Genomic DNA, 16,846 nt, shown 5'->3' with positions numbered 1-16,846 from the left:
GTTGGTTACATTTTGAAATGTACAGTAGGAGTACAGTAGAAGTATAGTACATCAAATAGTACTTAAATACATTTTATTTTCCACCACTGTGTGTTTATTTCTGCTTGTCTGCTGGCACCACCTGCTGGTGTCAGGGAGAAGTTACAAGAAGAATTCTGAAGTAGTATAAATGGAAATACTCGAGGAAAGTACATCGTACGAAGCAGTTCTGGATCAGGACAGTATGAGGTGCTGCTGGCGCCCCCTCCAGGCCGCTGCACAGAGGTCAGAGGAGGAGGAGCCTTGTCTGATTGGCACGTTTTTTAAAGGATTGAAGGCTGGTACTTCCTGCAGATACACAGGAAGTACCGTCATTATCACACGCTAACAATATCATCATTTACATCTGATGAACACAATGATGGACACAATGATGAACACAATGATGGACACAATGATGGACACAATGATGGACACAATGATGGACACAATGATGGACACAACGATGGACACAATGATGGACACAATGATGAACACAATGATGGACACAATGATGGACACAATGATGGACACAACGATGGACACAACGATGGACACAATGATGGACACAATGATGGACACAACGATGGACACAACGATGGACACAACGATGGACACAACGATGAACACAATGATGGACACAATGATGGACACAATGATGGACACAATGATGAACACAACGATGGACACAACGATGGACACAACGATGGACACAACGATGAACACAACGATGGACACAATGATGGACACAATGATGAACACAACGATGGACACAACGATGGACACAACGATGGACACAACGATGAACACAACGATGGACACAATGATGGACACAATGATGGACACAATGATGAACACAACGATGGACACAACGATGGACACAACGATGGACACAACGATGAACACAACGATGGACACAATGATGGACACAATGATGGACACAATGATGAACACAACGATGGACACAACGATGGACACAACGATGGACACAACGATGGACACAACGATGGACACAACGATGAACACAACGATGGACACAACGATGGACACAATGATGGACACAATGATGGACACAATGATGGACACAATGATGAACACAACGATGGACACAACGATGGACACAACGATGAACACAACGATGGACACAACGATGGACACAACGATGGACACAACGATGAACACAACGATGGACACAATGATGGACACAATGATGGACACAATGATGGACACAATGATGGACACAATGATGAACACAACGATGGACACAACGATGGACACAACGATGAACACAACGATGAACACAACGATGGACACAATGATGGACACAATGATGGACACAATGATGAACACAACGATGGACACAACGATGGACACAACGATGAACACAACGATGGACACAACGATGGACACAACGATGGACACAACGATGAACACAATGATGGACACAATGATGAACACAATGATGGACACAACGATGGACACAACGATGGACACAACGATGGACACAACGATGAACACAACGATGGACACAACGATGGACACAATGATGGACACAATGATGGACACATGGTGCGTCCACAGGAGGAGGAGATGGTGCACAGGAGGAGGAGATGGTGCACAGGAGGAGGAGATGGTCCACAGGAGGAGGAGATGGTGCACAGGAGGAGGAGATGGTGCACAGGAGGAGGAGATGGTCCACAGGAGGAGGAGATGGTGCACAGGAGGAGGAGATGGTCCACAGGAGGAGGAGATGGTGCACAGGAGGAGGAGATGGTGCACAGGAGGAGGAGATGGTGCACAGGAGGAGGAGATGGTCCACAGGAGGAGGAGATGGTCCACAGGAGGAGGAGATGGTGCACAGGAGGAGGAGATGGTGCACAGGAGGAGGAGATGGTCCACAGGAGGAGGAGATGGTGCACAGGAGGAGGAGATGGTGCACAGGAGGAGGAGATGGTCCACAGGAGGAGGAGATGGTGCACAGGAGGAGGAGATGGTCCACAGGAGGAGGAGATGGTGCACAGGAGGAGGAGATGGTGCACAGGAGGAGGAGATGGTGCACAGGAGGAGGAGATGGTCCACAGGAGGAGGAGATGGTCCACAGGAGGAGGAGATGGTCCACAGGAGGAGGAGATGGTGCACCGGAGGAGGAGATGGTGCACAGGAGGAGGAGATGGTCCACAGGAGGAGGAGATGGTGCACAGGAGGAGGAGATGGTCCACAGGAGGAGGAGATGGTCCACAGGAGGAGGAGATGGTGCACCGGAGGAGGAGATGGTGCACAGGAGGAGGAGATGGTCCACAGGAGGAGGAGATGGTCCACAGGAGGAGGAGATGGTGCACAGGAGGAGGAGATGGTCCACAGGAGGAGGAGATGGTGCACAGGAGGAGGAGATGGTGCACAGGAGGAGGAGATGGTCCACAGGAGGAGGAGATGGTGCACCGGAGGAGGAGATGGTGCACAGGGGGAGGAGATGGTCCACAGGAGGAGGAGATGGTGCACAGGAGGAGGAGATGGTCCACAGGAGGAGGAGATGGTGCACAGGAGGAGGAGATGGTGCACAGGAGGAGAAGATGGTCCACAGGAGGAGGAGATGGTGCACAGGAGGAGGAGATGGTCCACAGGAGGACGAGATGGTCCACAGGAGGAGGAGATGGTCCACAGGAGGAGGAGATGGTGCGTCAGGCTCCAAACAGAGGCTGTAGTTGTAATATTTACTGGTGATGATTCTCATGTTGTGTAACAAAGGTTTAATCCAGAAACACAAAGATCCCACAGAAGTAATCAATAATAAGCTTTGATCATCACCGTCTCTAATAACACTATCATGATAATAATGATATTCATCATCTCATTTACACAGAACTTCTGGTTCTCAGTGTTTTTAAGTATTTGGGTCACTTCCCTCAGAGGCCTTCTGGTCTGATTCTGTGTGGAGTCACACTTAGAAACACAGGAGCACAATGTGGCTGGAGGTGGAGTCTCCTCCTCCTCTTCCTCCTCCTCCTCCTCTTCCTCCTCCTTCTCCTCCTCCTCCTCCTCAGCTCAGGACTGCAGTGTTTGGGAACAGAAGGATCCGATGCAGCAGCAGATCTGTGAGTGATTTCTCTCTTTACCTCTCTTTTTATTTTTCTCTTTTTCTCTCTTTACTCCTCTCTCTACTCCTCTCTACTCCTCTCTCTACTCCTCTCTCTACTCCTCTCTCTACTCCTCTCTTTACTCCTCTCTTTACTCCTCTCTTACTCCTCTCTCTACTCCTCTCTTTACTTCTCTCTTTCTCCTCTCTTTCTCCTCTCTTACTCCTCTCTTTACTCCTCTCTTACTCCTCTCTCTACTCCTCTCTTTACTTCTCTCTTTCTCCTCTCTTTCTCCTCTCTTACTCCTCTCTTACTCCTCTCTCTACTCCTCTCTTTACTTCTCTTTTCTCCTCTCTTTCTCCTCTCTTACTCCTCTCTTACTCCTCTCTTACTCCTCTCTTACTCCTCTCTTTACTTCTCTCTTACTCCTCTCTTACTCCTCTCTTACTCCTCTCTTACTCCTCTCTTACTCCTCTCTTACTCCTCTCTTTACTTCTCTCTTACTCCTCTCTTACTCCTCTCTTACTCCTCTCTTTCTCCTCTCTTTGCTGGAGTGCAGTGGTTTTAAACTAAAGAGTTAACGTGATGGATAATATAAGATACATAGATGAAGTATTAATATATATATAAGGTACATAGATGAAGTATTAATATATATAAGATACATAGATGAAGTATTAATATATATATAAGATACATAGATGAAGTATTAATATATATATAAGGTACATAGATGAAGTATTAATATATATATAAGGTACATAGATGAAGTATTAATATATATAAGGTACATAGATGAAGTATTAATATATATATAAGGTACATAGATGAAGTATTAATATATATAAGATACATAGATGAAGTATTAATATATATATATAAGATACATAGATGAAGTATTAATATATATATAAGGTACATAGATGAAGTATTAATATATATATAAGGTACATAGATGAAGTATTAATATATATAAGGTACATAGATGAAGTATTAATATATATAAGGTACATAGATGAAGTATTAATATATATATAAGGTACATAGATGAAGTATTAATATATATATAAGGTACATAGATGAAGTGTTAATATATATATAAGGTACATAGATGAAGTATTAATATATATAAGGTACATAGATGAAGTATTAATATATATATAAGGTACATAGATGAAGTATTAATATATATATAAGGTACATAGATGAAGTATTAATATATATATATATAAGGTACATAGATGAAGTATTAATATATATATAAGGTACATAGATGAAGTATTAATATATATATAAGGTACATAGATGAAGTATTAATATATATATAAGGTACATAGATGAAGTATTAATATATATATATAAGGTACATAGATGAAGTATTAATATATATATAAGGTACATAGATGAAGTATTAATATATATATAAGGTACATAGATGAAGTATTAATATATATATAAGGTACATAGATGAAGTATTAATATATATATATAAGGTACATAGATGAAGTATTAATATATATATAAGGTACATAGATGAAGTATTAATATATATATATAAGGTACATAGATGAAGTATTAATATATATATAAGGTACATAGATGAAGTATTAATATATATATAAGGTACATAGATGAAGTATTAATATATATATAAGGTACATAGATGAAGTATTAATATATATATATAAGGTACATAGATGAAGTATTAATATATATATATATAAGGTACATAGATGAAGTATTAATATATATATAAGGTACATAGATGAAGTATTAATATATATATATAAGGTACATAGATGAAGTATTAATATATATATAAGGTACATAGATGAAGTATTAATATATATATAAGGTACATAGATGAAGTATTAATATATATATATAAGGTACATAGATGAAGTATTAATATATATATAAGGTACATAGATGAAGTATTAATATATATATATAAGGTACATAGATGAAGTATTAATATATATATAAGGTACATAGATGAAGTATTAATATATATATATAAGGTACATAGATGAAGTATTAATATATATATAAGGTACATAGATGAAGTATTAATATATATATATAAGGTACATAGATGAAGTATTAATATATATATATAAGGTACATAGATGAAGTATTAATATATATAAGGTACATAGATGAAGTATTAATATATATATAAGGTACATAGATGAAGTATTAATATATATATAAGGTACATAGATGAAGTATTAATATATATATAAGGTACATAGATGAAGTATTAATATATATATAAGGTACATAGATGAAGTATTAATATATATATATAAGGTACATAGATGAAGTATTAATATATATATAAGGTACATAGATGAAGTATTAATATATATATAAGGTACATAGATGAAGTATTAATATATATATATAAGGTACATAGATGAAGTATTAATATATATATAAGGTACATAGATGAAGTATTAATATATATATAAGGTACATAGATGAAGTATTAATATATATATAAGGTACATAGATGAAGTATTAATATATATATAAGGTACATAGATGAAGTATTAATATATATATAAGGTACATAGATGAAGTATTAATATATATATATAAGGTACATAGATGAAGTATTAATATATATATAAGGTACATAGATGAAGTATTAATATATATATAAGGTACATAGATGAAGTATTAATATATATATAAGGTACATAGATGAAGTATTAATATATATATATATAAGGTACATAGATGAAGTATTAATATATATATAAGGTACATAGATGAAGTATTAATATATATATAAGGTACATAGATGAAGTATTAATATATATATAAGGTACATAGATGAAGTATTAATATATATATAAGGTACATAGATGAAGTATTAATATATATATAAGGTACATAGATGAAGTATTAATATATATATAAGGTACATAGATGAAGTATTAATATATATATAAGGTACATAGATGAAGTATTAATATATATATATAAGGTACATAGATGAAGTATTAATATATATATAAGGTACATAGATGAAGTATTAATATATATATATAAGGTACATAGATGAAGTATTAATATATATATAAGGTACATAGATGAAGTATTAATATATATATAAGGTACATAGATGAAGTATTAATATATATATAAGGTACATAGATGAAGTATTAATATATATATATAAGGTACATAGATGAAGTATTAATATATATATATATAAGGTACATAGATGAAGTATTAATATATATATAAGGTACATAGATGAAGTATTAATATATATATATAAGGTACATAGATGAAGTATTAATATATATATAAGGTACATAGATGAAGTATTAATATATATATATAAGGTACATAGATGAAGTATTAATATATATATAAGGTACATAGATGAAGTATTAATATATATATAAGGTACATAGATGAAGTATTAATATATATATAAGGTACATAGATGAAGTATTAATATATATATATAAGGTACATAGATGAAGTATTAATATATATATAAGGTACATAGATGAAGTATTAATATATATATAAGGTACATAGATGAAGTATTAATATATATATAAGGTACATAGATGAAGTATTAATATATATATATAAGGTACATAGATGAAGTATTAATATATATATAAGGTACATAGATGAAGTATTAATATATATATATAAGGTACATAGATGAAGTATTAATATATATATAAGGTACATAGATGAAGTATTAATATATATATAAGGTACATAGATGAAGTATTAATATATATATATAAGGTACATAGATGAAGTATTAATATATATATATAAGGTACATAGATGAAGTATTAATATATATATATAAGGTACATAGATGAAGTATTAATATATATATAAGGTACATAGATGAAGTATTAATATATATATATAAGGTACATAGATGAAGTATTAATATATATATAAGGTACATAGATGAAGTATTAATATATATATAAGGTACATAGATGAAGTATTAATATATATATATAAGGTACATAGATGAAGTATTAATATATATATATAAGGTACATAGATGAAGTATTAATATATATATATAAGGTACATAGATGAAGTATTAATATATATAAGGTACATAGATGAAGTATTAATATATATATATAAGGTACATAGATGAAGTATTAATATATATATATAAGGTACATAGATGAAGTATTAATATATATATATAAGGTACATAGATGAAGTATTAATATATATATATAAGGTACATAGATGAAGTATTAATATATATATATAAGGTACATAGATGAAGTATTAATATATATATAAGGTACATAGATGAAGTATTAATATATATATATAAGGTACATAGATGAAGTATTAATATATATATATAAGGTACATAGATGAAGTATTAATATATATATATAAGGTACATAGATGAAGTATTAATATATATATATAAGGTACATAGATGAAGTATTAATATATATATATAAGGTACATAGATGAAGTACTCATATGAACTGGGATGCAGCTTGTTCAGGAGATGCAGACTGACTGAAAGCACTTTTCCTGAGACAATGTGATCCGTGTGAGTCTTCTTCTTCTCTCAGAGGATCTTTGTCTCTTTGAACAGAGTTTAATTAAAATGTCTTTGGAATAGAGAACATCTGTTGGTGAAGATGAAGTAGAAGCATCACACCAGCTGTTCTGTGACGTGTCTATTTCTTATAATCCGTTCCGTTTGCAGTGTTTGAGGTTAAAGTCACGACGTCCAGTTCTTCTTCTGTGACTCAGTGTTTCTTTCATCAGCCAGCACTGGTGAAGCTGAAGACAACAGTTACTCTGTTACATCTACATCATACTTCTATATTATATTATATTATATTATATATATTATATCTTTGCAGAAGGAGGAACTCCCATCATGAAGGGCAGAACGAGTCTCCTCTTCCTCATCATAGCGGTGTGTTCCTCTGGATCCGCTGCTCTGACTACAGGTGGGTTTAAACCGGTTTGACAGATTGTGTGTGTGTGTGTGTGTGTGTGTGTGTGGGGGGGGGGGGCATCAAGTACAGAAGAAGAAATGTCATGGGTTCCACCGAACAACATCATGAGTAAATATATTTAGAGAACTGGTGAAACTGGAGCATCACAGCACAGCAATGACCCATGAGTTCCTCACCATGTGTACCATCGGGACCTGTACTGGTTCTCTGAGACCTCCTGTCATAGTTAGGGTTAGGTTAGGGTGGGGTCGTGACCTCCTTAGGGTTAGTATCACAGCACAGCACAGTGACCCATGAGTTCCTCACCATGTGTACCATCGGGAGCTGTACTGGTTCTCTGAGACCTGTCGTAGTTCATTTCCTTTCTTCTCCGTTCCAGAGTGTGAAAACGCCACCCTGGCCGACATCGTCTTCCTGGTGGACGGCTCCAGCAACGTCGGCCGCGCTAACTTTCAGGAGGTCCGGTCTTTTCTCCGCAGCCTCATCAAGGTCCTGGACATCGGCCCTGACAAGGTTCGGATCGGCTTGGCTCAGTACAGCAATAAAACCTTCCCGGAGTTCCTGCTGAAGGATCACACGGACAAGAAATCCTTGCTGGCTGCTGTGGAAAAGCTTCCCTACCGAACAGGAGGCACCAAAACAGGCGAGGCCATCGAATTCCTCCTGAAGAACTACTTCACAGAGGACGCCGGGAGCCGAGCCAATCAACGGGTGCCTCAGATCGCTGTGGTCATCACGGATGGAGAGTCCACGGACAACGTGACGGCGTCCGCCCAGCTCCTGAGGCAGCACGGAGTCATCGTGTTTGGCATTGGGGTCGGAGAAGCCGACCAGAAGATGATGGAGTCCATCGCTAACCGGCCTCCAGAGCGCTTCCTGTCCACCATCGATAACTACCAGGATCTGAAGACGCTGAAAGATCATCTGCTGCAAATGGTTTGCGTCTCTGTGGCGGATCAGAGGCAAGGTAATGAAAGATCAAACCATCTAGCCAACGTTCATCTGTTAGTCGAGATCAGACTGTTAGTTAGTTTGATGGTCCCACCCTGAGGGACTACGTTACCTTTCATACTGTCACATAAGCATTAGCATAAGCATTAGCATAAGCATTAGCATAAGCATTAGCATAAGCATTAGCATTTCAACCAGTTCAACTGATTACTGTCATTTCCACTGTTTTTGAGGTACATGTTGATGGAGTCGGGTGTCAGTTTGCTTTAAAACAAAATGCTTTCAATGCGTTCTTGTCCGAAGCGTTGCTGTTCCCGCTCAAAGACGGCGTCACAGAAAGACATGATTTATTGTATAAATAAGGAATCGGGTATTCGTGGGGTTGCACCTGCTTATACATGAAGAAAGTCGTGGTGTGAAGCCTGACACATTAGAGCTTGGGAGCATATTGTCTCCTTCAAGTTGAAGTCAGTTATGCTGAATTCTTTGGCCCCTGCTTGACAAACCGGCCATGACTCTAAACTGTGGGTGTAGCAACACTAGCATGTGTAGCATACTGACACCTTGACTGTACCGCGATAACATGTCATTGTGTTTGTCTCTGATTTCAGCTTTGGCGGACCGGTTTGGAGATATTTTCTTCCTGTTGGACAGCGGCATGTCCCACGGACAGTTCTCCATATTTAAGAAAGACTTTCTCAAATTGATCGACGAGCTTAACGTCGGCGCGTCCAGCTACCGCGTCGGTTTGGCTCAGTACGGTCAAGAACCCAAGATGGAGTTTCAACTCGATACTTTTCAAACTAAACAGGAAACCCTGGCTGCTGTCAAACGTTTCCGCCTTGCCCCTCAACCCAACCGACCACGAAACCTGGGCCGCGCTCTGAAGTACGCCAGCACTCACTTCTTTACCCGTGAGGCGGGGGGGCGAGCCCACCAAGGCACCCCGCAGTCCCTGGTCGTTGTGAGTGGAAGAAAGTCCGATGATTCTGTGTCTGAGAGCGCTCAAAATATCAAAAAAGCAGCGGTAACAGTTTATGGGATGAGTGCAGGTGCAAGCATGGATGATTTAATGTTATTTTCCAGTGTTGGGAACACATTCGATTCTCCCCAATTACTACCTTTGAAGGATTTCTTGATGACTGAGCAAAAGGAGAACATTACTGAAGGTGAGAACCATCATCCGTCATTCATTTGGGAAACTTTGGGAAACTGTATTTCATGTTTTTGTCATTCTTCAGTTAGTGACAGACTTTACAGGCAGTGAGGAACAAATAATAATGACATAATTGACACAAAATGATTCTAGCTCCTTCTTCATTTAAAAAATAAATGTAATTCATTGAATGCAATTTTAACTTCGCCACATTTACATTTGCAAATCACAGAAAATATGCTCATTGGATCGACCTCCATAGTGAGCATTCCTGTGATAAGGTTCACATATATTTGAATGGTTAAGTAGAAGATAGCTCGAGTAACTAACTACACTCTTTTCACAGATTGCAAAGGAGCCAATGTGTCCGACATCGTGTTCATCGTCGATGAGTCTGGAAGCATCGGAAACGACAACTTCCACCTGGTGCGCACTTTCCTCCACTCGGTTGTGAGCGGCCTGGATGTCAGTCCGTCTCATGTCCGAGTGGGCATCGTTACGTACAACGACAAGTCCACAGCACAGGTCTACCTCGACACCTTCGATGACAAGGACGAAGTCCTCCAGTTCATCAAGATCCTGCCTTACGGTGGAGGCGGTACGAACACTGGAGCAGCTCTAAACTTCACCCTGAACAAAATCTTCATTGGGGAAAAGGGCAGCAGGAAAGCAAAGGGTGTGCAACAGGTGGCGGTGGTGATCACAGACGGTAAATCCCAGGACAACGTGGGCGACGCAGCAATCGACCTGCGTCGGGCTGGGGTCACCATTTACACTGTAGGAATCCAAAACGCCAACAAGGCTGAACTGGAGGAGATGGCGACTCACCCCTCTGATAAGCATGTCTTTAACGTGGACAGTTTCACAGAGCTGAAGCCCCTGAAGCTGAGCCTGCAGAAGGTCTTGTGTGAAAACATCATTGGCCGAGTCAGCTCAGTTGGCACAAGGGAAACGAGCAACAGAGAAGGTTTGAACCAGTGTTTTTTGATAGTCACTTAATGTGAAAGCCAGAAGTCGCTGGTCAATGTTCAATGTTTGTTTGTGCTCTGGGGTTAGGGTTAGTCGTAGACTACTTGTTTCCTCTTGAGTTGTTGTTCTTTAGTTTAGTCTTTACTCAAATATTCCCCAGTGTTTGAATGTTCATTTGTAACCTTCCACTCTTTGACTCTCCAGCATGTGTGCAAAAAGACGAAGCGGACATCTTCTTCCTGATGGACGACTCGGGGAGCATTGAGAACCTAGACTTCGAAGACATGAAGACCTTCATCATCAAGTTTCTACGTACCTTCCGTATTGGGCCAGAACATGTACGCGTGGGGCTCGTGAAATATGCTGATGGGCCAACTATAGAATTCGATATGACAGACTACACAGATGCCAAGTCATTGGAGAAAGTGGTCTTGGGTATTGAACACATAGGAGGTGGGACAGAAACAGGAAAAGCTCTGTTATCTATGAGCAAACACTTTGAGAGAGCCGTGGCCAGCCGGGCTCACAAAGTCCCAGAGTACCTGATCGTCATCACAGACGGGGAATCCTCCGATGAGGTCAAGGCTCCGGCAGAACAACTCAGGGCTCAGGGCGTCATCGTCTACGCCATCGGGGTGAAAGATTCAAACAAAATGGAGCTGGAAGAGATCGCCGGCGACCCCGAGAGGACCATCTATGTCAATAATTTTGATGCCTTGAAATTCATCAACAATGAAATCGTCACAGACATCTGTACTGAAGACGGTACGGATATTTAGTAAATACATCTTGAGTCAAAGGTATGCTGTGTTGTTCCCGTCTGGATGAAGATGACCAGGTGTATTTGAATGTTTAATTTTAGCGTTTCTTCACTAATACCAACAGTCAAGAGGCCGCTGCTGGTTCAGATATTGAAGCGTGAGAAACGTTTCTTAGATTGCAGACTTTACAGCTAAAACAAATGAAACATGAATATGAAAGAAATCGACTCGTGATTTTCATGGGAGCTGCAGTTTATTTGTATCCTAACAAATTAATGTTCTTTAAGCTTTCAACTTCTGTCGTAGAAGCTCATTTATCTCAGAATAAGGTTAGCAAGTAAGAAGACTGATGATCTAAACTCTCAAATGTAGAGATATAAAAGTAGAGATATAAATATACAGTACAGAAACTATGCCATCCACTATTACCATCATTGTCTAGACAAATAGGGTTATGTTGTCTGGCCGTATTGTTTGTATTTTGCAATATTACAAAGAGGAAAGTAATCTTGAACGAGGTTCTATCCCTTTTGAAGCAGGGCCTGCAGGATAGTGAGTAACAGGGTCAGCGACTCCGCCTTATCGTGACCCTTCAGTTATCGGCTTTTTTAAGCAAAGCCTTCTAAAGGTACCGATTTGAGTTGAGTGTTTTTAACTTTGACTAGCTAGTTGTTTTTGAACTAGTGATTTAAAGGGTCACACGCCTCATAGCTCGTCTCTTTTCCCACAATCTCATTGGTACTCAACGACAGAAAAGTGTGGAAACAGGAACACCATGTAATCATTTCTGTGATCTGTGTCCACAGCTTGCACTGATGTACAGGGCGACATCTTTTTCTTAACCGACAGCTCTCAGAGCATCTCTAAGAAAGACTTCCAGACGATGAAAGAGTTCATGAAATCTGTCATCAGCAAGTCCGCCATCGGGCAAACCGAGGTGCAGGTTGGCGTCATGCAGTTCAGCACAAACCACAATCTGGAGTTCCCCCTCAGGCGCCACAGCAGCCCAGATGACATTATGTCAGCCATCGATAATATGGAGCAGATGAATGAAGGCACGCTCACAGGTAAGGCCCTCAAAGAGGTGTTGCAGTATTTCGATGCAACCAGAGGAGGGCGACCTGGCAAGGGGCAGAGTCTGATAGTGATAACAGATGGCGAGGCGAAAGACCAGGTCAAAGGCCCCGCTGAGGATCTGAGGGCCAAGGGAGTGGTGGTCTACGCCATCGGCGTTGCGGACGCCAACACCACCCAGCTGCAGGAGATCAGCGGTTCATTGGACAGGGTGTACGTTGAGAGGAACTTTGATGCTCTGAAGGACTTGGAAAGCCAGCTGGCCTTGAAGATCTGCAAGAAAGGTAAGAGAAGTTCAAGACCATCCCAAAACATTATATAGATTTAGGGTTTATAGATATAGGGTTTATTAAAGCATTGAGCCTTTTCTCAAAAGGGAGTCTTTGTGGTTTTACCAGTTAGCATTAAAGCTAATCGATGACCAATAACTGCTGGGTGCAGTTACTGCATGTCGCATCTCAAACGTCCCCATAGTAGGGTTGCCAGGTTTGAGCTCTGCAATAACTCTGCTGTCAACCAACCCGGCTGACTACAGCATGGATCGGTGACTAGCTTACCAGCTAACAAGATCCAACATAGAAACCAAGCAGCCTAGTGTTTGTGCTAAGCTAGGCTAAACACATCCGAGACCTATCTGTGTACTGAGCACACATCTTTTCATCTTTTATGAGACCACGATAAGAACTAATCAGGTCTCAGTTTCCCTTCTAACACTCTGTTTGCTCTTTGTCTCTGTTCTCTTCAACCAGATTGTCAGATTGGAAAAGCTGACATTATTTTCCTGGTGGACAGCTCCACAAGCATAGATCCACCACCTCGTTATGAAAACATGCGGACGTTTATGGAGTCAGTAGTGAACCAAACCACAGTCGGCGAGGACCAGACTCGTTTTGGGCTCATCTACTTCTCGGATGACCCTGTGTCTCATTTTACTCTGAATGCTTTTTACTCCAAACGAAAAGTTCTGTCAGCGATCCCCGATAAGAAGCCGATAGAAAAAGGAGACACCCACATAGGCAAGGCCTTGAAATACTCGCTGCAGTTCTTTAGTGCTCAGCATGGTGGCCGGAGAGACCGCAAGGTGCCTCAGATTCTCATGGTGATCACAGACGGGGTTGCCAACGACGATTCAGACAATTCAGACTTAAAAGAGATATCTGATGCACTGAGAAACAACGGGGTCATCGTCGTCAGTATCGGAGTGCAAAACGCATCAAAGGATGAGCTGGAGACGATGGCTGGCGGAGACACATCCAAAGTTTTCTTCGTGGACGACTTTGAGGGACTAGAAACGTTGTACAGAAACATGTCTAATGTCTTCTGCATTAAGGGCGGTAAGACAACAAAACAGTGTTTTTTAAAATCTTTTTGATGTTTAGTACACGGGGTCAAAAGGTGTCCTGCATCTTCTGAACTGGAAGATTCAACAGATCAATTCAGCAAACACAAATACATCGTTTACACTTAAACCAGGTGATATCTGAGAATGCTCAGTTTTATTCCAGAAAGTCATGATTTGGGGGAAAATCTTCTCAGCACTATTTCAGTATTGGTCCAGTAAGTGTCAAGTGGAATCTTTTGATAAATCAGAAACTTTATTAATTAATATTTTAGTGCTCAATGTTCTTATTGTGTTCCATTAATTCAATAGTGAATTGCTCCCTCACCTTCCTTGTGGACAGCAGCAGTCCTTACTGCACATCCAGAATCTGTTGTGAGGTTTTATGAGCTAGATGATATTCACACTACAAAATACATCTTGAAAAGGAGTAAAAATCCCCAAACCTTAAGTATATCCACGTCCTCAGTCCGAGACCAAAACACAACCATTCCTTCTGAGAGGCTGAGTGGATTCGAGCTAGATAGAACACAAATGGAATGATTTCAGCGATGGCATGATGGTACTTCATCAACATGTTCATGTATACTTCAATACACTCAATACTTCAGAAACAACACATTTGACAAAAAAAAGAGTGCCTTCCAGATTTTGATTGGCTGATCAGGTCGAGCAGGAAAGATGTAAAAAATGGTGGCGTACCCGATTACCTGTCGACCATGAGAGGTATTGGTCACAGTTTGAGAACTTCCTGATGGTCGATAACAAGGCATGGAGAGACCTCCACCCTCAGTGAATTGGGGAGTTGAGAGTGTGTTGTGGCCAAACATGAATGAACCAATACCGTGATAATTTAACTTATTAGTAATGTAATCAAACACCTCTTCTCTTGCTCTGCTTTGGCAGCTTGCGAGAAGGCCGACCTGGTCTTCCTACTGGACCAGTCCGGCAGTATCAACGACACCGAATACGACGTCATAAAAAACTTCACGATAGACCTGGTGAACAGCTTTGACGTCAGTGACGACTTTGTGCACGTTGGACTTGCACAGTTCAGCGATGTACCTAAACCTGAGTTTGACCTCAACAAGTACTTCCATAAGGAGGATTGCATCTCACACATCCAAGGCTTGAAACACAAAGGTGGGAGCACCTACATCGGAAAGGCCTTGGATCACATCAAGGATTACTTTGAGGTGTCGCGGGGCAGCCGCAGGGATATTCCCAAAATCCTGGTGTTGATCTCAGATGGTGATTCTCACGATGAAGTGAGGGACGCAGCCAGCAGTCTCAGGGATGCGGGGATCAAGGTGTTTGCCATCGCCGTCGGAGACATTCACCCCCTGAAGCTCCATCAAATTACCGGTACTCCAGAGAGGCTGTTTAGAGCGCGGAACTTCAACGAATTGGCAAATATCAGGGAAAAGGTGATGGACGAGCTTTGTCCAGCCGAGCCGCCCCCCCCCCCAAGGTTTGTGAGTTGAAAAGTGTGACTTTGCCTTTCCCTCCACATTCCTCTGTGTCTCTGGCTGCCAAAGGTAAAGACGTGTTTCCTTTTGCTTCAGCCTGCAGCATCGATATCGCCATGGGATTCGATATTTCTCAGGAAGACCGAGCTCCTGGGGAGATGCTGATCAGCGGCCACAACAAGCTCCAGGCCTTCCTGCCAGAGATCGTCCGTTACGTTTCTTCGGTACAAGGTCTGTGCTGCGTCGGTCCGGAACCCGTCAAGACCAACATCGCCTTTCAAGTGCTCGGTAGAGACGGACAGCGCCTGTACGACACAAACTTTGAGCCCTACAGCAGCGACGTGGTGCATAAAGTCATGAGCCTGCAGATGTCAGGACCTTCCTACTTCAAGGCAGCCCTGCTGAAGTCCTTCAAGGAGATGTTCAAGGTCCATTCCAAAGCTAACGTGAAGGTGAGAGGTACACAGCTGGTTGTGTTTCCATTTGGTCATCATAAAAGCATCACATGGTGGCGGAAGGCTTGTTATTCTGTAGCCACAGTGTTCTGCATGCTAACATGCTGGCGTTTAGCATGTTTACCATATTCATAATTATCATGACAGAATTACCAGGAGACGCAAAGAACAGCTGAGGCGAGTTTCTTTTAAACCAAAGTATTAGATGTAGTGAAGCGCTGACCTGATGAAAAGTCAGAGCATCACCAAAGTTATTAGCTTTCATCCTCAGAGGAACATGAATCACCATCACCGCTTCAGTCTGGACCAACGAACATGAAATGTTTTACACAAACGAGGACAAAAAGCAGGATAATTACTGACATGATGCTCCTACCAAGTACTGTTGCTCTAAAAACATCATCCACATACATGTGACCCTTCAGGTGCTGGTGATCTTCTCAGACGGACTCGATGAGGATGTGATGAACCTGGAGCAGGAATCAGAGCTGCTGCGACAGTCTGGTAAAACCTGGGAGATCCAACATGAGCACGATTTGCATTCCTTCTCTTTATAATTACATCATTATGTTTCCATTATCAA

At 40.2% G+C, this 16,846-nt stretch overlaps 1 protein-coding gene across 1 annotated transcript in view; it reads left to right on the top strand.

Annotated features, from left to right (window-relative positions):
• Positions 1-7,996: 7,996 nt before the first annotated feature.
• LOC306699757 (collagen alpha-6(VI) chain-like) overlaps positions 7,997-16,846 on the top strand; it is a 25,065-nt gene continuing 16,215 nt past the window's right edge. Inside the window, exons 1-9 of the mRNA XM_079164477.1 lie at positions 7,997-8,080; positions 8,469-9,056; positions 9,652-10,209; positions 10,543-11,163; positions 11,370-11,930; positions 12,733-13,284; positions 13,750-14,334; positions 15,246-15,782; positions 15,878-16,260. Coding sequence (XP_079020603.1) covers positions 8,008-8,080; positions 8,469-9,056; positions 9,652-10,209; positions 10,543-11,163; positions 11,370-11,930; positions 12,733-13,284; positions 13,750-14,334; positions 15,246-15,782; positions 15,878-16,260 — 4,458 coding nt within the window. The 5' untranslated portion in view covers positions 7,997-8,007. The remainder of the gene's footprint in view (positions 8,081-8,468; positions 9,057-9,651; positions 10,210-10,542; positions 11,164-11,369; positions 11,931-12,732; positions 13,285-13,749; positions 14,335-15,245; positions 15,783-15,877; positions 16,261-16,846) is intronic.

This window comes from Pholis gunnellus (genome assembly GCF_910591455.1).
Source record: "Pholis gunnellus genome assembly, chromosome: 8".
NCBI classification, from domain to species: domain Eukaryota; kingdom Metazoa; phylum Chordata; class Actinopteri; order Perciformes; family Pholidae; genus Pholis; species Pholis gunnellus.
Note: the sequence above shows the minus strand (reverse complement) of the source record. Positions and strands in the feature narration are given on the sequence as shown.